We start from the raw sequence: 23,458 nt of genomic DNA on the forward strand, positions 1-23,458 counted from the left end.
TCCCATGGCTAAGCCTGGAACCTCAGTGAAATGGCTTTTGGGATTTGGGGAATCAGCCTAGAGAGTCTACACCTAGGAAACAGTGAAAAGAACATGCATGTAAATATGATAAAATGCATGAGGCAGATGATCAGCTCTTTTTTTAGAGGGCAACTAGCAATCAGGTGCCAAAAATCTGGGTTATATTTTTATAATAGAGAAACAGAGCATGGAATAAAATGGCAGTAGTATAGTAATAGCCCAATTTTATACAAGTTCACTCAGAAGTAAATCCATTTGGTGTCTCAACCAACAAAGCACATGTGCAACAGCTGTGCTGGAACTTGATAGCTGGAAATTGTCTTGCGTGAGTGGAGGTCAATTTGCGTATATTTGGGTCCAACCCTTACTAATTGGATGGGAAAGAAACCACTCCTTCCCCCTTCAGTCTCTCCCCCCACCCGGAAGATATGGTTAATTGTTACATCTGAATGAATAATTGGAAGCAAGCCATGACATGGGACTAATTTGGAGTGAGTTTGCATTATACTGAAAATATCAAATGGGCCTGCACTAAGCAAGTCATGGCTAAAGAGAGAAAAAGTTGCACAGCAAGTTAAACCATGGTTTCAGTAATAAATAATAATGATCACAAACCATTGTTAAGTCTTACATCTGGGCTGGGCATGGGTGAACAAAAAAACACAGTCAATAATAGTCCTAATAGTGTCATGAATTCTTCACAACAAAAGAAAATATTTTAGGAAATTTCTTTCTAGTAACTCCTCCAAAAATCAGGTGCTACAGATAGTCTTTTTTTTGTTATAATTTGGAATCTCCGTGAAGACATGTTTTATGAACGCAATATACCAATACCAAAAAGGAACTTGATGATTTATCTTAATAGTGGAAGGAGGTGGTGGAAAAACAGGGGCAGGGGCTGAATACTCCATTGTCTTTAGAAACCTTTGTGTCATACGACCTCTCTAGGGACTGCCTAGCACTGAAGGTGAGAAACATGTTGAGCAAACAAATGACAAAATACTATCACGACAGGCTAAAAAGCAAAATTAGTAGTTCTATGTTGATTCTATAAAAAGTCTTCTAGAAGCAAAAGTTGACCCTGTGGCAAGAAGGTACCACCTTTCTGACTCAAGCCAGAGATGCTGTTTCCTGATACATTTAAATCAAGGCTCAGCTATGGTCCTGGAGAATTACTAATGATCATCATTAACACCTATCTACATTATCACTCTACTAGCATTTTGGCTTGCAATTCATAAATGCTGTTGCAAATAAGAACTTACTTTATTTTATTTTTAAAAAAGATTATCCAATTTGTAAAATAAATGAATAAATCACATTTTAGGAGTGGAATGATGACTATAGCTGTTGATGAAGAAAGCAAATAGCCCATTGTAGACAGTAGTAATATGATCTCAAAATTGCAGGGAACTTTTCTTTTATGACACTGACTGAGAGGTAATGATTTTCAGTAACGTGGCTTGATGTGGAGATGTTTTAAGATTAAATAAGTGCTTGTCAGAATGAATTATAATGTGTTAAGGGACAGTCTGCATATTCAGGTGTATGCAAAATGACTATACCACCCTGAAATTCATTTTGACAAGTCTTTATATAGCATGTAGCCATGTGGCTACATTAGCTGGAGGGTGTAGATCCTTAGAGCTCTACTAAAGGTAGGGCTTATTGATTTGATTCCTTGATGTGGGGGCGGGGGAAGCAAAACAAAAGCCACAACGCACAAATAAATTAAAAGCAATTAAAAGTGGAAGCTTGTTTAATATTGCTCTACCATCATCCTGAAAGGCATAATAATTTGAGTTACACATCTGAACTGATTGGAGTTACAGAACCATATCTCCTTTTTGCATTTAACAATATATACAATATAAAATAAATACATTTACACAAATGGACATTGGTTGGAGCACACAGTATGATACACATCACAAAAATATACAGTTGATTGCTTTACAGATGTGAAGCCCATCTACAGCTATAGACATGATTTTTTTTTATTTGTGTTTTTTACTAGTGGTTATTATGCAACTCCTGGATTATAATAAGCAGCTTAATTCAGTTTCCCCCCTCTTTTGTGATCTTTGCACAATAAGACTGCCATAAAGTGTTTTCCTAGGCAGGTAAACAGAGACGCTTAAATAATTAAAATACAATTACCAACACCCATTTTCTCTTCCATAAGAAAAATAGCAGTTTTAATTTTTTATATCTTTTTATGTTAGCATTTAAATGCAAAATAGTGGAATAAATACAACAATCTGATTTGATTGAAACAAATGCGTAACTTCCAGGAGTCACACAATCATATTGCTTTAAATAAGGAGAAAGAAATAACAGTAAGAGGAAAGAAAATAGCCTATTAGAAATTTCTTCTGCACATTGAACTGAAAGGGGGAGCCAAACAAGACCATAGAGCTCTTACACAATACCCTTTCATTTCAATGGCTTGTGCAGGAGAAATTCCATCTGGATCAATTCCCCTAAGTGAAATTTGTTATGCTAAAACACCTTTTGAAATCTTCCCCAATACTTCACAATAAATAAGTTAAAATTTCGTTCAGCAAGGTTTAAGATGAATGTTATTCTAATGCCTGTGCAGTGTATCTGTGTTTCAGTTAACAATTGTACAGCCACGAGATATTTGTTCATTGCAGCTCTAAAAATTACTGAAAACCAATAGTAAAAAAAAATTGCACTGTGTTCCTTTAACACATTCCAGCTTTCTTAAGTCTTTGTATGCTTTTCTTTTCTGAGTGTGTTGATTGGCTATTGACCCTGAAAACCCAAGTTCTTCAATGCGATACAGCAAAAACAATATTTATATTAGATATTTATATATACATATATAGTGTAGTTGAACAGTAGCAACTTAAACCCTGCACAAATTTTCTGGAAAATAATTATTCTGCACTCTTACATATATAAATAATTTTATAGAATCAGCACCATTTCCCTCCCCCGCCCCCAGGAGTTGTGAGGTTTTGCCATTTTTCAAAAGGGACGTGCCAATTTCCAAACTCCTATCACGCTATTAATTTCAAGTTATTGGCCAACTGAATGAATTGCTAATGATGATTTATCTAGGACCACACGACAGTCACTTCTCTACTGAGAAAAACACAATCTACAAGAGAATCCCATATAGCTAATGAGAGATATACAGTATTTCTAGCACAAGGTTGATGTATCATCAGCCTGTTGTATTTTGTTTAAAGCACACGAGTAGCAATAATTTTGGAAACGTGTCTGCATTAAAAAAAAAAAAAGGTTTTGCAACAACACAGAGCAAGTTAATAACAACATCTGAGAGATGATTGGATGAAAGCTATATTTACAGCGTTTAAAAATTAGACTTATCTATAATCTTGAAATATTCAAAGTTTTATTTCTAAGCTATACATAGGTATTCTATAATAAACTGTTACAGAAATTATCCCTTGTTTTGAAAATATTATGATTTCAATGTGTATTTGTCCATAATGAGTACTTGGTTGGATTTTTTTTTCCAATTTCTTAATTATTACTAGGAAGAACCTTATTATCAGAAGGAATAGAATATACTACTGAAGTCTCCTGAGGAATTTTACATCCAATATTGTCTCTAATTCTACCCTGTGTCTATAAGCACACACCACAAGAATCCAAACACCACAAGAACAAGACAACAGTCTTTGAATGCAACAGAAAAAATTCCAAAAAGCACAGCAAACATGAAACATTGAAAAGCTGAACTACATTTCCTTTGTTTGTTAGGATTACAATTTTAATTACATTTGTGTACATAGAATAAGGTTGTTCACATAGTACAGGGAGCAGCTACTAACACTGGTACATTGGTATAGCATTTGATGGAGGTTATTGTTTATTGGTTATTTAGCGACTGTAGTTTTCTGGGGGCATCTAATTAGTTTATACATTAGATTACACCTCTTAACAGTCTTGAAATCGACCAACTTTTATGCTGTGACAACACTGGTTGAAAAAGCAGGTATACTCGTTAGGCTGTTTGTTTAAAAATGGCAATCTACCCAAAATAATATTTTTTTACAAATTAATAAATAATGGGTACAAGTGCTAGGTTCTTGAATTTGGTCAGAGGCTGACTATTCTGATATCTGATTCTGCCTTATTGCTAGTTGCAGTGGGTTGAACTTTGGAATAAAGTCTGCAATTTTGTAAAGACAAGCCATATTATTAATTAACACACAATATCATGTAGCAATTGTACCTTGGCCGTACAGAAGCACTTACTAACTTTTTTTTTTTAATTCCTATTTGACATGGCATTTTAACATGTTAGACTACTCTGATATACTGTAGGTGTAATCTAATCCTTTGTTTCAGTGAACACTTAAGATATAAATTGGAGCTCATGCGAAGAAACGGGATGTCTTAGACCAGACTGGCACACAACATAAATTGCATCCGTGATAATATGCATCTTCCCTTCAACTATTGCTTGAGTAAGATAAATTCCCACGTTAACAAATGGCTGAAAAGTGGTAAAGCTGGTAGAAAAAAATCTTCTGTTAGTAAGAAGAACCAAAACATTTGTTTTTTTAAAAAAATCTTCCTTCAGGATTCATTTGTCCTTCATTAAATGTTTGTCATTGTTCAAGCCAGCACAAAAAAATGCAGTATTTATTTATTTATCTTTCCTCTTTAGTATTGCATGAATGAATAAAGCTCAAACTATTCCCTGAAAAAGTTACATCGTAGCTAACCTAAGAAATATCTGGAAGACTTGAAAAAACAATTAAGGAATCAAATGGCTGTAACTGATCTAGATGGAAATGCAATGATAAGAAGCAGCCAATGCGTCGTCATCGAAGTCGTCTAATTAGAGGCTGCTCTTGTGAAACCTAATACTGCATTCAGTCAGTTCATCGTGTTGTACTGTACTGCTATTTACGATGGTTCTCTTTTGATTCCTTTGTCATTGGGGTATTGTGGTTCGTAATAAGTTCACTGGCATCCATATTATGGATTTCAATCCTTTGGCAGGCCTGGCTTCCATCTCTCTTCTATTAGAGACCTCTTTTTAAAAGATTCAGCAGCATAGGGTGCGGGGGAGAGAAAAAGAAAAAGAAAAACCAGAACGGTAAAAAGAAGAGAGAAATCAAGAAAGGGAAACTGTGTCGGAGAAGACACGGAATAGAAAGAGCTGCTGCTTCTCAGTCTTGCTGCGACGTATCACTGCAGTCATTTTAGTTTCCTTAATTTAGATGCTAAAGTTTCTTTGTCGTGGTTTTCCTGTTTATGGTTTTCCCTTTCATTAAAATTCCAGCGTGCGTGACTGGAAGGCCCAGGATGCTTTAGTCAGACCTTGGCCTCCAGCATTTCCAAAAAAAGTTTGTGCATGGGGACTTTGCCTTCCAGTTTGATGTTGTAGAAGTGCTGCACAGCCTTGGTGGAGGTTTGCCTCAGCAGCGGCAGAGTCATCAGCATCTTGCCAGCCCGGCGTGGGTCTTCCATATGTTGCCCGGCCTCATAATCCTGCAGTGCCTCATGTAAGACATCTTGAAGTTTCTGAACGGCTTCAACATCTTCTATGTGCATTGAGTCTGCAAAACAAAAGAGCAAAAGAGCAGTTTTCAGTTTCCGTGCCAGAAAGCAAGATTACGATGCCAGTGCTCTAGACTGTAACTTGCACCGTAATAAGGAGCAGCACAATAATTGTTTATGGATTTGCATGGATTTACCCAGCATTTTCTGGGCTCTCTTATGAGTAAGTTAGATAATTACTCTCATATTACCATATTGACCTTCTGGAAAATGTTTGAGTCTCTGGTGTAATTACAAACATGTAATTGCTTCCTGTGCTTGGTTTATATAGATTAAGAGAAACTAGCATTGAAATTTGCATTGAAATTTTCTTTTTCTTGACTTTTAAAAGCATCTTTTCATTAAGTTTTCTTCGTCCAGTTTATAGACCTAGACTGTGGGTTTTCAAAATGTATTTCCTAGATAATACAGAAAGCCCCAAACTCTAGGAACAAACCTTGAAAGTGCACCAACTATGTTTTCTAAAACTCTATGTGTATTTAGAATTTTTGGAAATTTACAGCACGTAGTGAGATTTGCTTAGATAAATCCAGGTACTTCTAATTTTATTTTGAGCAACAGGTGCTCCATAGTCCAGATATGTGGGTTCAGGATTTCTAAATTAAAACTACTTAAGTATCAGGTAAACACATCTGTTTAGAGACCTGGAGCCAGCCAGTCATGGTCTGATTTACTATAACTACTGAATTTGCCTGCTACTGAGGCTGGCATAGGCTGTGGAGTCCTCAAGGTTGATTAGTTTTTCTGTGGTGAGTATGGACAGTGTTTCAGAAAAAAGAGTACCTGTTATTCCCTGGCATCATTCCCTTGTTATGTCCTATAGCCAGTGCCAGATTTCCGTGTAAGCTAAACAAGCTATAGCTTAGGGCCCCACTCTCTTGGGCCCCCCCAAAAAAATTAAAGGAAAAAAACCCTGGATGTACATTTCCAAAATATTAGATAAAAAACAAATAAAATAAAACTTTTGTTATTGCCAATGTGTTTGCATTATTAAGTTTGTTATGAATAAAAGAATCATTTTAAGTTGGAGCTTAATAATTATTTCACTATTAATATACTTCTTCTTAATTGTATTTCAGTTCAACAATTACTTCAATAAAATACATATTTTGTTATGGGCAAATGGCTTTAGATACCTATTAGGTCCATAAATTACCATATACAGTAGCATATATTCAACACAAAAAACAGTCACAATTTGTTGTTGACGAAGGACAGCTGGACATATAAAGGGCCCCATTACCTTCAGTAGCTTACGGCCTCATCAAACCTAAATCTGGCCCTGCCTATAGCACTCAATCAGGAACATGAAACAGCAGCCCAGTCGCGCCCTCACTAACCTTGGGTTGCATTCAGTTCACTGTGCAAGCAGAATCACTTCTGGGGGTGCAATGGGACTTCCCCGCCATCTCCTTCCCCTGTGTGTCCCTCCCTCCCTAATCTTTAAGAATCAACTTGGGGGCACAATTTATTTAAATAAATATATATTTAAGGAGAGCCTCCTGAAAAAAAAGCCTTGCATCAAAAAGGTTGATGAGGAACTGAGTCCATTATTTACAAAAATAAATGTGCAGTGTGGCAAAGAAAGAAAATGTTTCAGCTCTGAAAAATGTAGTTAATTATGTGCAAGTTTGGGTCATTTAGCACATTTATTGATTCTGATGGCAGTTTATCAGTTATTACACATAATGGAGTCCTATGGGGATTCTACCCGTTTAAAGATTTCAGAGTTACAGTGACACAGGCCCTAAGAAGCATGCAGTTACAATATTATGCATATTCTATAACAACTTCATTTAAAAACTGGTCTGCTTCTATACAGGGAAGTAAAGTAAAATACCAAAATAAGAATGGGTCATATGGTTAACCAGGAAGCAGAGGGCTGAAGTAAATTTTATCTGTAGATGAACTAGAGTTTGGAATGAGCAGTGAAGGAGCAAATTTTGTCAATGACACCAAAGTAGGGATGGGTGTTAATGTTTTTCCCATTGGAGTGAACTAATCCAATGCTCCAGAACTAGGTTTGTGGATGAGAACACAACTTTTGGTGCACCCACACTTTGCGATGCCATTACAATGCACAAAATATTCATTTTACATAAAAATATGTATGTACTGTTAGCCATTGTGGGAAATGGGACTAACTGGAACCATTGAACTAACCAGGCAAGTCTGTTCAGATCAGGAGCCAGGGGCTGGTCTTTGCCAATTTTTCAAAGTTAGTACAGTGTCTCTAATCATCAGATGGTCAAAGATTTAAATAATAAGTTAATTTACATACAACTTGATTCTATGTAAACCTCTTAAATTCTCAGTAAAAGCAACTATTCAAAAACATTCAAAATATGATAAAAAGAGCTAAGACACAAACTTCTACGTGTCTGGATAGGCTTACCTAAACAAAAATGTTTTAATCATACACTTAGACCTATAATAATAATTTTTAAATTGATATCCCGCCCACCTTGCTGGGTTTCCCTATCCACTCTGGGCAGCTCACAACATATATAAAAACACAACAAAGCATCAAACATTAAAAAACAAAATACCCTATACGAACAACAAACCAACCAATAAATCAATAGAAACCAACAACAACAACAATAATAACCAGTTTACAGCTATATCCAAATTAAAATAACTGCCAACCCCTACTAAACATTTAACCAACATCAACTTGACCAAAACAAAACAGAGGAACCGAAATTAGAAACGTTTAAAACATTTTAAACAGTTGCCCCAACCCAAGAGTTGCTCCAGCAATGTCCTCCCAGCCTCCTAGGAGCCTCTTTGGAAAGACAAAAGTGGCTTCAAATCAGTGTTAAGGTAAGTACAAATATGCATCCATGAATACAAAGGAATACTACAAAAATGAAATAAAAACAACAGTGACAATGTAAATAAAAAAAAATCTACTGTGTATCTTGGGTCTATGGACCACAATAAAGTCTTGTATGTGTGTGTAAATAAAAAAATAATACTGTACCATGTATTCCAAATTCTAGCATAATAGGATGATTTTTACTGTGGCCCTTATTGCTACTGTAAAAAATAAGTGAATGCCAAGTCAGAACAAATTTATTTGATTTTTTTTAATACGATGAGGAAATATCATTTTGAGTCACTATTTCCATGAGGGCTAAATATCACACCTGTAGTCTAATGGCACACATTATAAATCTTTCCAGTGCTTGGGCAATGTCAATCTGGCTACAATGAAGAAGTGGCCAATTAATTGTTTAGCTTTTATTTTTTATTTCAATATTCAAGAGCTTTTAGCTTGCTTGGACAAAGGGATGTGAATGCTTCAGTAAATGGAAAGCCAGATGACGATCCCAGACAAAGCCACTAAAAGAACAAACTTTTTTTGGAAAAACTTTAAAATATACTAAATTTAAAAGATAGAAAACAAATTTTAAATGTATGGGTAACCCTGGAAGGTGTTGGGAGAAGGAAATACATTGCTTTGCTGGCAACTTTGGTAATCGTCAGGCAACATTTGTAGGGGGTTTGCAGCTTGATAATCCCCAATGGCAGTCTGGCTCCATTGTTCTGAAACTAGACCTAAAGAGAAGAACTGAGAGCCTGAACCACTTCCATCATCATTCAGCATTTGTACAGGATTTGCAGCTGGGCAATTTCTCATTGCACACAAGGGAGTATTACTGCTGGATGCAATGCAGAAGTTACCAGCCGAATGTGGAGGTTGCTCTCCACCATAATATGGAACTGGGCAGTTGCTTGCCTGGGAAGTCTCACAAAACCCAGTTTCACCAACAGCAGCTTGTACTGCAAGTCATGGAGGTGCTCTCCTGGTTGAGTGTTGCTGAGAGGTGGCTGCCAGAACCCTCCTCCATAGCTTTCAGGATGATGGAAGTTGTGCAGCTGGTAATATTGCTGCATGTGGGTACTTGGGCTGCTTCCTGAACTTCTTCTTGGACTGCTTCTTCTGTCACAACAGCTATAAGGAGCTGTAGCACGGTCCCTGATCATTATTTTGGAACCAGTCCTCTTTGTTCTGGCTCTTCTATTCTGACCTATAACTGTCTGGCCCATATTTAGAAGGTATTGCCCACTGACTGTTCTTTTGCGTATGTCCAGTGGTGCTCTGAGGAAGGATTCATCCATTCAAGAAATCTGCAGCATAATATAATTCTAGATTTGGCACTGCAAGACTTTCATTTTGTGGGATCTGCAAAGAGTTGCTCACTTCAACCTTGGGTTCTATCTTGACCAGATAAAACCTGACATTAACTTGTTGCATTTGGTCAGCATTGGAACAGGTAGAAAGGGGGGAGGGGGCAGTAAGGGAAGGAGAATTATTGTAAAAACAAACACACACACCCCTAGCCACCAACTAATTTACAAGCATTTCTCCCTATTCTCATTCATCCTCATTTTCTGGTTGACAACAGCAACATTAGAGAATAAGAAGGCAGATAAGGCAAATGAAGAGAAGATAAGTAGGAAGGAGTGGAGAATAGATTCACTGAAAGATAAGCTGGAAAGGCTTGAACTGTGTACCATAGGGTAGGGGAAGCCAGTGCAAAAGCCAGTATCTCTGGCCAGTTCATGAACTGAACTGCATGAGTGACGGGCACACATTGCCGCAGAATATTGAGGGAGCTCGGTCCCCTCCTTGAAAATTTCAGGGGGCCCTCAACACCCACCCACCCCCTATGGCATCCCTGACTACGATAGAAATGAGGCAGCAGAGGGCTTTGAAGTCTTTGAATTTGTAAAATAAATAAATAAAGTCAGTCACTGCTTTAAGCAGTTGTAGAGCTTCTGCTTCTTTTTTGGTAAAAAGCAACCTTGCAGGGTTCCACATTGAGAATGGTCCACTGGGAATCACCATAGTAGAGGTTTGCCCCACCTGCACTGTAGCCACTGATCCTCCTGTGTCATTGCCCACAGGTCACTAGAGTATAAGGCAATCTATGGGCTCCACAGAGGTGATGAAGCCAATCCTTTCAATGGCTCTGAACATTTCATCAGTCCTCAGTGAAATGAGAGCCACAACAGGAGTACCTACCATGTCAGTCATAAAACCCCCCAAGGCATTCAGAAATCCATCAGATTTCATCAGTTTCTTAAGGTAGACCATCTCAACATGAATTGTTTTCACATAATGGATAGTTTTTAATTGTTTTCTTCCCTGATTTTACTGTGAAATGGCTTTAAGTTTTTTTATGGAAACTGATTCATATATGGAATCGAGTCAAATAATACATTTTCAGGCCGGCTTTCAAAGGAACTAAAAGCTGTGGCAAGTTCTACATACTCCCAATTTCTAAATTAATATTAAAATTTTGCTTTTGTTGAACTGGAATTTAGGAGAATGCAGGGAAAAGTAGACCCACAGAACAATGAAATGTGTGCAGCCATCTTCCAGGTTGCCATTGTTCTATTACAAAAAAAAATCTGTGTTTCTGAATCCTATAAACTGCAGCCAAGAATATTGACTGACTTTGCAATGGGAGAATGAAGCATGTATTTACAGTTTGGCATACAACTTAGCATACTTAAACCTGCACCTTTTGCGATGTATACTCAAGGGATGAATTATTCGATAACCTAGCTGAGTTGCATGGGAAGTAGACTGCCTTGAAAAATGAAAGACTGCTTGATTTCCACTCCATACAGTGTTATCTATCTGTAACTCATTTTCATGAGTTTGTTAAAGAGGCAGAATCAATACATTGAAAATCCCAGTTACAATATATTACACAGGCATGTGGCCTAACTGTTGGGGAAGGTCTAGTTGTCTCAGCGATTCAGGCACATTCACCATTGGACATTGTTTCTCGAAAGAATGAATTCAGGGCAATTCCACCTTAGAAAAGCACTAGGGCACAGGCATTATCAATTTATGACCCACATTTATTTCAAGGAGCTCAGGATAGCACATGTTTTCTCACTGTCTCCATTTTATCCTCACAAAATAGGTTATGGCTAAGAAACGTATTAGACTGAATGACTGACCAAAGGTCACCAATGAATTTTATGGCTGAGTCAAAACTTGAATCTGGGTCTCCCAGTCCTAGTCTGCTATATCACTCTGGCTATTAACTTCCCTCCACCCAACCCATTTTTCTAATCTAATTGGCATTCTTTAAACTTCCTTTAAAATTCCTAAAGATGTTTTTACATCTTTCAAGAAAAATCCAAATTTGCCTGACAATTCCACAAGTCTTAAATGTATAGGCTTGCAGAAATGGAAAAGGGCTTGGGTATAGGGCGGTATATAAATTCAGTAAGTAATAATAATAATAAAGTTCAAAGGATGAATAAAAGCAGAACAGTCTGAAACTAGAAACTAGAAAACTGTGTTGTGAAGTAGAATAGCATTCAAATGGATAGTTAAAAAGGAACATTACTAAGGAGTTCTAATATGCACAGATTGTTCAAATGCATTGAATTTAAGCATGGTTAGTTTATGCCTCCTCAGAAACTGCCACCTCAACACTACTTATGGATATAGAAAGTGTACTTGAAAGATGTTGCTTTAATTTGCTTCAAAAGACAGTAGTTCAAGTTGCCTGACATTGCTCCAAACCTAGGGATTTTGTTGCCAGAATCCCAAAGTGGTGCTGGTGTTTCTGTCACTGTCCATGCAGGATAGTGAAGGTTTCTCCTCTACTCCTTTTCACCGAGAGCTACAGCACAGATACATACTGGTACAGCACTAATGTCCTGTAAATTATGAGTCCGTTGAGCTTCTATAAAGTACCTGAATGAGAGAGAACTCTCATTTCTCTCCAGAATGGCAGTCTGTGTTGTGGTCTCTAGCAACCAGCATTATGAACAGTCATAATGGTTTAATATGCCCTTTCAACTGGTCCTACATTGCATCCTAATCCATCTCCTAAAATGTTGTTTTCACTGTGCCTCCTATTACAGTTGGCCTTCTGCTGCACTGTCTGCATTTCTTAACAATGGATGGTACAGACAGCCAATTTTTCACTCATGATCAAAGAAATTGCAAACTGTACTTTAAAAAAAATGGAAACAAAAACAGAATGGTGATATTTGGATGGACCACACAGGTGGAGTTCCAACTTTCCCAATGGGCTGGCCTAGCGTTATGGATGATCTGAAGGAGAAGAATTCATGAAGAATACTAAGATTTGAGTTGGCTTTCTTATGACTGCCATAGATACCTTCTAATAAGTTTGCTAAATGGCCAAGAAATAATGGTGATTCTTATTGTCTGAAGTAAACATAAACTAAAAACAGAGATACTAAACTCTGCAATGGCATTTTTAATATCTGCTGTATAAGGGACAGAAATTCTTCCCATTCTAATCTATAGTGTGACTCCTGGCCAGAAGAGGATGCTGCTCCCTTGCTATCTACTGCTGTTGGGTGCAGCTAATGGAACTGGAGTACTACAGCTTGCTTATTCAGTGGTTGTTAGATGGCATCAGGAGCCAATACAGCTTTGTCTGTCCAGACAGAACCTTATACCTTTAGTCTAAGCAGCCTGTGTCTAGAGATAAAGCTGCTATCGGACTACCTACTGATGTTAAGCAGTGTAAGGGATGCCAATGTCTCAACACTGTCTCTTCAAAAGAAACCACCGAATCTTTAGGTTAATTTTTCTCCACTTTTAAAACCTGCCACTCAAATCTTGTTTGACTTTACAAGGCAATGCCTCCACAGAAACCATGATTCCCCATTTTTGGTGTTACAGTTAAGGGATTGGGGAGAGGGAAATGTTTGGTTCACGTTCTGATGCAAACCTACCTAATTCACATCTCCGGAATCAACACAGCTATCCTTTGAAATGCACACTTTTGTGGATTTTGCGATACAGTTCTCCAACCAAACCATAGGTGATAGAAGGAGTGTGCACCAAAGTGTTTATATTGGTGAAAATAATGCACAAAAATGCATGTTATCAAAAATGTCTTGCAGAAATGTGTGTGTCACCTGTAAACTGATGCAGAAATGTGCACACTGAACTTAGGACTAGAAAAATGAGAAACTGACAAGAACAAAAATTGAGATTCATGTATTGCTAGTTACAAAGAGCAGCTTTTTAAATAGTTCAGTCAATGAGAGAAGGTGTCTGTATCAGTTGTGCAAATGGAATTTGAAATTCTCTGGCACTTGAACTGATTGGGCATGCAAAGCTTTTTAAAAAGCCTCCAGCCTAAAACTACAAGCCACTATTTTTTTCTTGATGAAATAATTAAAAACAAACAAACCTGTGAACCTACATCCTTCCATTTGGCACTGCCCAATCAATAAATGGGAGCACTTAGTAAGAGCACTAAGAGACAGAGTGAACACCTTTTATTATGTGCAAACAGTTCACCTGCCTGTATGCCTGAAGTAATTGGTACATACATGCTTTGGAAAATATTCAAAGGCATTTTTTCTGCGTGAGTAAAAAAAGCACTCATTGGTACCAAATCATTTTGTTGCACACATTACACAGCCAAGGACTGGGACTCCCCCACCCACAAGCCAGTGTTTCCAGATTACCTGCCAAGGGCCGCTATGGGATGGGATATATAGAACCAATGTACATCATTAGTGTTATTGGGTTATGCAAATCAATTGATTATGGTTATTATCAATAGCATACAAATGATATTGCACTCAAATCAAGTGGTTTGGTTTTGCTAATGACTTATCATGGGCAGATATCTCTCTGCACTAACCAGAATGGGTAATATTATGACCAGCAACTGTCAACCTAATGTACCACAGGGGACTTCATTGTGAGAATAAAAATGACAGGGAACTGTGTACATCACTCTGAGCTCTTTGGAGAATGGATGGACTAAAAATGTACTAAAACAATACGAAACACCCACAGGTGGGAGTTCTGTATCTTTGCAGATATGAGGAAGGCTGGGAACACTTGCCTTTGGAGGACACATGCTAGGCAAAGCAAATTCCCTTTCCACCAACCACCTGAGTCCAGTGCTTAACTGGGTAACATCCTAGATGGAGGCTGACTTTCAGAAGACACAGGAAAGGGAGAAACAGCATGGCTGCATCATGCCAGCCTCATGACCATTACATTACCCTGGAAAGCTTACAGGGGCTGTTCCAGCTGATGAAACTATAAACCAGCAGGTCTGGTGACCCATTTTCCCCCATCTCAATTTAAAGCTGGAGGTGACAGTGAAAACTTGGGGACAGGATGGGATACTGCAATAGAACACATATGGATCTCCCTTCTCTCCCAAACTGAGCTGCCGACAGCCAGAAGTCTTGTACACAAGCCTCCTGTTTAAAACCATTATGAATTGGAGTTATAATGCTACTGATATTTTTATGTGCACAAGTCTTATATGTTTATGCATGGGTGGAACAGGGAGGGAGGGAGGCAGGAAGGAAGGTTACCGTTAAATCAGTTCACCGATTTAGAGCATAAAAGAACATTAATTATTATTGAATCAAGCCAGATGTTTATGCTAAGCTGATAATTTCAATGAATGTCATATTAAATCTCTGCAGGTCAGACTGAAATACTGTCTCAATCACCTCCAAATATGCAGAGGTTAGCTGCCTTTGAAAATGTTCAAAAGTAAGTATTTCTATACAAACTGTACTTGCTTTCTAGCTTTATAAATATTTCACCTTATCAGTACCTATAACATTTCTTTCTAGTAATATAGATACTATATGGTGGTTCCTATTATCTTAGAGAAAGATAAATTTGAGACAGCCACTAGAACTAGGCTGTGTATGACAACAAAACCTACCTACAATAGCAGTGTAAGAAAAAATATTTTATGAGTAATCTTTTGGTTTTGCATTTTATTTTTTGGAATTAAAACTCCAATTAAAATGCAAAATGCTAGATCGCATTATGAAGACAAATAGGAAAGTACAACTTCATTGTTGAAAACAATTTTCCTCCTATCAATCTGAGGATTCATGCATCAATATTGTAGATGAACTGTTAATTACAAAATCAATTAAAAAAATTATTTCTAAAAACAGTCACGCATTCTGGCTCTCGGGGGGGCAATTTGGGCAGAAGGTCTCATCTCACTAGGACCGCGCCAAATCACAAGTCGTCATCCACAAGTAAGCAAAAGCAATCTGGTTTTTCATTTTTCAGCGCGGCTGAGCCCAGCCTGAGATTGATCGTCACATATGGCCCCAGAAAACAAACTGTCAATACCTTGAATGCTGCAGAATTTGAACAAATAGCCGTCCGCCCATTCAAGCCACTCATTGCATCCCATTTAACAGATTTTATTGACAGTTTCCTTCTTGTAATTAAAGGGAAAACTACTGGCCAGCAACCAAGATAAAGTTCAAAGATAGGGTCAAAACAAAAGCAGATGGAGGGGCATGGTGTGACTGTCAATGGTACATAGCATCAGAGCATGTTATTGACACACAGGTATCTAATGATCGGCACGTCATTAAAGAGGGATCTATCATGAACTTTATGCAAATGCTAAAAGGGACTTAAGACCACAATAAAGCATTAGGGAGGCACAAAGAAAAAACAACAAAGAACAAACGATTTTTTACTTATCAGACACCGGCTCACTGCTTCAGCACGTTTAAGTTCAAATGCAGAGAAGAATCCTTCCTTGATTTCTTAACCCCTTCTGAACAAGTTATATCTGCCTGTTAAACAGCTACCATAAAAATCAAATTTGTATGGTGAAGAAGAGTTCCTGTAAGATTAAACAGTGATTTGCTCCCTTTTCTGATAAAACCTGAGTTCACCTTACTTATTGAGTTCACTGTGTTTAGTAGCCGGATTGAAGTAGATCATATATTACATTTAGTCATGGGCCCATCCATTCTATTGGGTTTAAGTGAACTGATTAGACTTATCTGGATTATGAAATGGATTTAAGCAGAACAACGTTTATGTTTATTGAAAAGCATCTTTGCTTTTAATACCTTCTGAATTTTCTGGCATCTTTTAACCAAATTAGAAACCATGTGCAACAAATGCATATATTCATAGATCTTCCCTTAATTTGAACTACCTTGTTTCTAGCCATTCAGCATTGTCCTGTAGTAGTATAACTAAGAATTACTTATTCCTACTGTCATGTTTAGAAATTGTCATGCAGAAGGTATTAGAGGAAGGGGTGGGGGGAAATGACATGAGCCATCATGCCAATCTGCCAACCTGAATTAGCAAGCGCGATAGCTTTGAGGGTGACAAACTCTTCTTTCTCCAGCTTCATGCTCTTGTATTTTTTTACCAGTTGCAGGATGGCATTGTTGAGGTCAAGAAGGCCTGCTAATTTAGACTGATCTTCATCCATGATATAGTCTTCAGCATAGACAAGCTCGTCCTCAAAGGAAAGTGATCGGTATACAACGCCCAGAATCAAAATCTCCATCCAAGCACTCTGCAGAAGGCTCATCTGGTCAGCAAGCGATAAAGTGGAAAATCCTAAACCAGGAAGGAAAGTACACAGAAACATAATTAAAATGATCCTGGGCCACCATAATTCTGCATTATAACTATTCTTTCGTGCTTGTCGTTGTTATGTAAGTTATAAATCTGTACCTGTGGATTCCACCCCCTCTGCTCTTCAAGATCAATACAATATAAAATTATTAGAGTAAAAGTTTCATCAAGTCAACTTAAATTTGCATGCCTTTTGTGGGGGAGGGGGGTTATTAAATTTGGGAAAATTTTGTTAGCAACATGAATTTGCTGCTTTTTAAAGAATACATTATTATCATTGTCTGAGAATACATTCCCCCAAATATATTCTAAGCACTTATTACATTGAAGCACTAATTTAATACTTTTAATACCTTAAAGTATTTAGATCAAATAGCCATTTATGAACACTCTGGCAATAATGGTCATGATTGGTGTGAGAGACACTAACGTTGCATGCACACACACACAGGAGCAAATCAAGTAACCTCAGCTTATTTCTGAGTAGATATGTATAGGATTGCACTTTAAAGATGTCAGGGTCCACTTTAAAGGGGGTAATTATTATTGTGAGTAACAAAAAGAACACTTTTTAAGGGAATTTTTTTTGATACCTTACTAGAATGATGAAGATGATCACAACAAAAAGCAAAGTGCTTCTTGAACTTCAACCTCTGCATAAACAGAAGCAAGACCTATCCTCTTCAGAAAAGACACTAATTACTTTTGTAATGGCTTCTGCCTCTACTACAGTACTGAAATAGCAGAATGGCACATTAAAGTGCCAAGTGAATAGTAATCACACCATCATTTTTGAGAGAGACTGAAAATTTAATAATGCTTCTTAATTAATTTAAGTTTTGCTTTTGTTTCAACCCCCCCCCCCCACTTTCCTTCCTAATAGGATCACTAAGGCCAAACATCTTTACTGTTTTACCTTTTTAGGCTCCTGTTTACAGTAGCTGTTAATTTATTATCTCCGACTGCTAATATCCCCCCATCACATAAGGTGCTAGTGAAGAGGCGATTTCCTGGCCTATTGGTGAAACCTAGTGCTTTCCCAGTTGGCACCAGCAACCATCAAGTACTTAATAAAATCATCAAAGGGGATTAGTCAAGCTTTTCTTAAGGGGGTCTTAAGACATGTCTAAAGCTTTCATTTGGTTGTTTATGGAACTGCTTACATGTGCTTTGACAAGGATACTGCTGAAAGAATAGTCTGTTTTTGTTGCTCATTTAGCTTTAAACACATTGCCCTTCTCTTTTGAAGGCCCCTTCCTTATAACAGAATAAGTGTCTAGAATATGATAGAAAACAAAGGAGTGGGGAAGCCACATGCATCAGTTTAGATTAAGACTACTGCAGAATTCAGAAATGAACCTGTTAAAACAAAAAGATAATTACTTCAAGTCAGGAGGCACAAGCTGTATTAAAAACCAATGTCAAGTGGGCACTGAAATCCATTCCTTTTATATATCTATAACTGTATATATGCTGCTGTTGCTGTGATTTTAAATACTGTGTTTTGTGCCTTGTGGGAAAGGACATTTGTCCTTAAGAGCATAAAGATTTTAAAAAGCCACATTGTCAAACAAGTCAATACAACCCCTCTGTAAGATGACGATGGATAATGCCACACTTCTTGTTGTAAATGGAAGGAAATGGAACAGAAATAATAATTTGAAAGGGTCAAATAAAAGGAATGCATATTTTCAATTAGCTCCAGCATCTCTGTCTTTTTCCTTTCTCTCAAGAACCAGTTTTTCTGTTGCAGCAGATGGACAGAGAACGTAGCCTGCAGCTCTGTCCTGTGACAGCCCCATTCTCCCTCCCAGACACTGCTGTTAGTAAATAGATTTACACATTCTCCAATCTCCACACATCTTTCTGCCGAATAATTAAAAGCAGGATGATTAGTTTATTGAGTGGAAGGAGGAACTTTTTTATTGAGGTCCGTCCATGATTTTTATCAGGGCCAGCACTTTTACGGTTGTCATGAGGGTGCAGGCATCCAATTTTTCTTATCTGCCTGATTAATACAAACGCTGTTTCAGGACGCATTAATTAACAGATACAAATCTACGTTCTCATGGAAGGATCAATACAGAGAAGAAAAGAGGCATCAATGTGAATTTAGTGCTGATGATGGAGAAGGCACTCTATTGACATTTACGTGCACGGAAACTTTAAAGTTGCAGTAGAGCCCTTTTGTCCCTGCGATTTACAAAGTAACAATTTTTTTAACTACAACAATGTTTCACACACTTCTGAAGCATTTAATTAAGCAAAGGGCAATAAAATCCCTTTTGATCACAAAAGAAGTTTTAATTTCAATCATTTCCCTTTCTATCCACCCCCACACACACCTTAGAAAGATTCCTACTTCGTTTTTTTAATTTATGTACCAAGTTTTGAGTGCATTTTTCTTTTGTAAAAAGATAATAAACTACTATGTGATTTGCTTGCAAAATTACAGAAGCAGACAATGAAAAACAAAACCCCCAAATCAGGGCAGGGTACTGAAATTTGGCCTGGACATTTGGTTAGATTTTACAAATGACATTATATTCCACTTCAAATCTGGTCCATGATCCTCGAGTACCTTTAATACAACTAAGCTTCCCCCTTTGTTACGAAATGTGCAACATAAGGCTTCCTCAAAAGTGGTAAAGGAAGCTGGATGGTTAAATTTGGATACTGTAAAACAACGCATGTGTATTTTTATTTTATTTTTAAAAAACCAGGGTTTTTAAAAAAACCATTGTTTGATCTGTAGTTTGCAAAATCATAAGATGCAGTTGATGAAAATATTCTAAGCAATACATAGTGCCCATATATTTGTCTATAAATGACAGTGTTTACATGATAAAAATAATTCAAAACCTGAAGCTTTCATGAATAAAACCAGCCATTTTTAAAAATGCATAATTTGCCATACTAGAAAGAAAACAAACAAACAAACAAACAAACAAACACCTACATCCTTTTCTTTTGTGACAAGGGATTTCTTTCACTCCATAAGAAATGAAATACCCAAACCGACTATAAAAAAACATTTCCAGCTCCTCGCCACTTAGCTGTTCCCCAAAATATAGAAGATCCTCGCTTGCCATTATGCTACTGAACTTTGTGTTTTGTATTACACAGCACCTTAATCCCTAGCATTTGACAGGTCATAGTTTTAAATGTTCAACTACATTACGGTTTTTAAAAATACACTTCAATATATTGCGGTGCATTTCCCCCACAGCACAGACCAATTCCACGCATACTGGTGACAACTTTGATCTCTCTCCGTCTCCCTCTGCATGTCAGTGCCATTTAATGTATCCCAGGCATTTTGCTAGCAGAATGACTCTGTACCTTGACCTGCAGTTAAATAGCATGTTTATCTGCGAGACAGTGTGCTCCAAATAAACCAGATGACAGTTTGGAATAACGTCATTTGGAAGGATTGAAAAGCTTCTCAAGAGTCAGGTACCCCGGAGGTAATAGGCTTGAAGGAAGCATGTTCTGTGCCAACCCTGCTGCCATCTTCTACTTGAAGCTCATGCACTTGACAATGACGCCATGGGCACTTGTCAAGACTCCCCCCTTTACTCTCTCTCCCCCCCCACTGGTTCCCCCCCTTCTTTTTTTGGCCTGGCAAACTGATGCACTTTGCAGTCAACTTACAAAAAAGGCTAAGCATTTGAAAGTGTGAAGGGCAAAAAATATCTGACGGCTAGTCTTCAAAAATACACTTTCATTTCACAAAGCATAAATGTTTGTTTCCCAAGCCCAGTGTTGACAGAAATAGGCTGCAGTGCAGGCATAAGAACTTAACCCCTGCTAGGCATTCTCTACTGTACCATTTTTATGTTGCTCAGTCCGAGGCATTGTGAATCCACCTAGATTCTTGTAAATAGCTATAAACAACGGAGCTGCGTTGCTGGTGTCCTCTCTCCCCCCCACACTCACCCTGTGCCAACATCTTTCCCCTCCTATGTTGAATGCAGACTCTTGTTCACTATAAATAGAGACCTTTCAAAGAACTGCTCCTTACACTCCAATCGTAATTATACACTAATGACTCACTGATATCACTAACTATGCGCTGATTGAGTAACTGAACAGTTGTTTGATTCCCCCCTCCTTTTACCCACACGTCTATAAAACTAACACTTGGAGAAAGTGAGGAATAAAGGGGTAACACAGCCATTGGCATTTTGTTACCAATTCAAACCTTTGCAATATTATTGCTAATCAAATGAGTTTCTCAACTACAGTTTCCACACACATGAAGTAATCTTTTAAACCCGACAATTTGGACCATTTGCTCTTCATGTAGCACACATTCCAATGTAGCCTAAATTGTTTGCATGCCTAAAGATGCTTTGGAGGACCCCATAGACACTAAAGGCACATCTGTGGTTTATATACAGTGCCCTCAGCATTGTGTGTGTGTGTGTGTGTGTGTGTGTGTGCGCGCGCACACACACACGCACACACGCACACACTCGTCATACAGCTATGTATGATCTGGGAAGGGATGCCATCTATTGCTTTCTACTGCCTCTTTTATTCTAATTCTTCCCTGACAAAGGTTGATTTTGTCTGGGATCTGGGACTATATAAAGCATGCAAACTCATTTATGTCTCCTTTTAAAAAACCCTTTGTTACTACTGTGAATGAAGTGTACAAGCATCTTGCACACTTTAGTCATGATTCAACGCCTCCCACCCCGACAAGTATGCAGTGACTTGCATGTCTGAAATCCCAGATAAAATACATCAGATAAAACTTTCATATAATCTCATACACCAAAGCATTTAAATGAGGTAAGGTTGCACATTCAGCTGCCAGCAATCAAATGCACAGCAACCAAATGGTGTACATGTATGCATGAAACTATGAATCAGCCCTTGTGTGATCAGGTAAGCACACAGTTCTAAAATTATATTTGTATAGGTAAGGTAAAGGAAAAGGAAAAGGACCCCTGGGCAGTTAAATCCAGTCAAAGGCAACTATGGGGTGTGGCGCTCATCTCGTTTCAGGCCGAGGGGCTGGTGTTTTCTGGGTCATGTGGCCAGCATGACTAAACTGCTTCTGGGGCAACGGAACACTGTGGCAGAGCATATGGAAACACCGTTTACCTTCCCGCTGCAATGCTATCCATTTATATAATCACACCGGTATGCTTTCAAACTGCTAGGTTGGCAGAAGCTGGGACAGAGCAACAGGAGCTCACTCCACTGTGCAGATTTGAACCATCAACCTTCTGATTGGCAAGCCCAAGAGGCTAAAGTGGTTCAGACCACAGCACCACCCACAGAATTTCTATGTGAAAGGTCCATTTGACATGCAAATCAAAGTCAGTATTTCACAACTGAAATATCAAGTTCTGGGGGCTATGATTTTTCCAGTAATTTGAAGTGCATGATACTCATTTACATAATGAAGACTGAAGTTAGGACAAAAAATATTTAAAAAGTAATGAAACAACAAAGCCAAAATATAAAACATTTTTTCCTTATTTCAAATATCTGACATGTGTATAGTAAAAGAGTTACACATTTAAGCAAATTCAGAACTTTTGGAATTTGCAGGTGCCCTGTAGCACTATGGCTGATTCACACATGCAATCCTGCCACTTGCTTTCTCCAATCAATCCTTCCTCTGTTCACTGCATGCAGCCTATATGGTCATTGCTCCAAGAAGGCCAAGAAGCCTGGAGGCAAAGAGGGATACACAAACCCTATCTTTTAGAACTCAATCAGGTTCTGTGTTTGTAATACTATCAATAATGTCTTAAGAACTTGAGTGTGGATCCTGCTAAAAGTCAATTTAGAAATTATGCTCGTTGTCACACTCATTTGTATCTATATCTGTCCTGTTGTGTTCACATGGATATCTAATTTTAACATAAAATTGTGTGAGGGACTGACTGCACAACGAGGAGTGGTGCCAGGCACCAGCCGGGGAACCCCCCAAGGGAGATCCGAGGAGGAAGGCTCAGAGCCCAGGGATTGGTGATGAGACACTGAGGAGAGGTCAGAATGGGAAGTTTGGGAGGAGATGCTGGATACTGAAGGGACAACAGGGTTTAGTGAACAGGAGGAACCTGTGACAGGGAGCAGTTCAGACTCTAAGGCTGAAGCAGAAGAGACTGCTGAGGAATCCCAGTAGTCTCCTTCTCCAGCGCAACAAGCTCTCCTTCCTGCTGGTCTCCAAGAGCATGTGGAGGGAAGAACAGAGACCAGAGGTATGGAGACACAGTTTGAAATTGCTTAGGAAACATCTGGGAAAGGAGGAGCCTTAGTGTGGATAGAAGACAGGAATCTTTAGTTCTAGCAACTGCTTTATAGAGGCAAGACCTACTGGGCAATGTTACTTAGTTGTATGCCATTTCCTTGAATAAAGAGTGAACTTCACTGACAACTGACTTTGTTTCTTTGTGCTGACCTGCACCTGACTCCAGCCTTGACCAAGTGGTC

General features: G+C 38.2%; 1 protein-coding gene and 1 long non-coding RNA gene across 41 annotated transcripts in view; one reads left to right on the plus strand and one right to left on the minus strand.

The window, feature by feature from the left end:
- Positions 1–17,177, plus strand: part of LOC310674305 — a 41,870-nt gene extending 24,693 nt beyond the window's left edge. For all 5 annotated transcript variants that reach the window (XR_014509502.1, XR_014509503.1, XR_014509504.1 and 2 more), the window contains 2 exons: positions 15,067–15,136; positions 16,794–17,177. This is a non-coding gene — a long non-coding RNA (uncharacterized lncRNA). The remainder of the gene's footprint in view (positions 1–15,066; positions 15,137–16,793) is intronic.
- Positions 1,753–23,458, minus strand: part of ESRRG (estrogen related receptor gamma) — a 545,323-nt gene continuing 523,617 nt past the window's right edge. For all 36 annotated transcript variants that reach the window (XM_083433321.1, XM_083433330.1, XM_083433331.1 and 33 more), the window contains 2 exons: positions 16,715–16,984; positions 1,753–5,588 (listed from right to left, as the gene is read on the minus strand). In XM_083433321.1, the coding sequence (XP_083289447.1) occupies positions 5,344–5,588; positions 16,715–16,984 (515 nt within the window). In that variant the 3' untranslated portion in view covers positions 1,753–5,343. The remainder of the gene's footprint in view (positions 5,589–16,714; positions 16,985–23,458) is intronic.

Source organism: Podarcis tiliguerta (assembly GCF_965153285.1).
Source record: "Podarcis tiliguerta genome assembly, chromosome: 3".
Classification (NCBI taxonomy): Eukaryota; Metazoa; Chordata; class Lepidosauria; order Squamata; family Lacertidae; genus Podarcis; species Podarcis tiliguerta.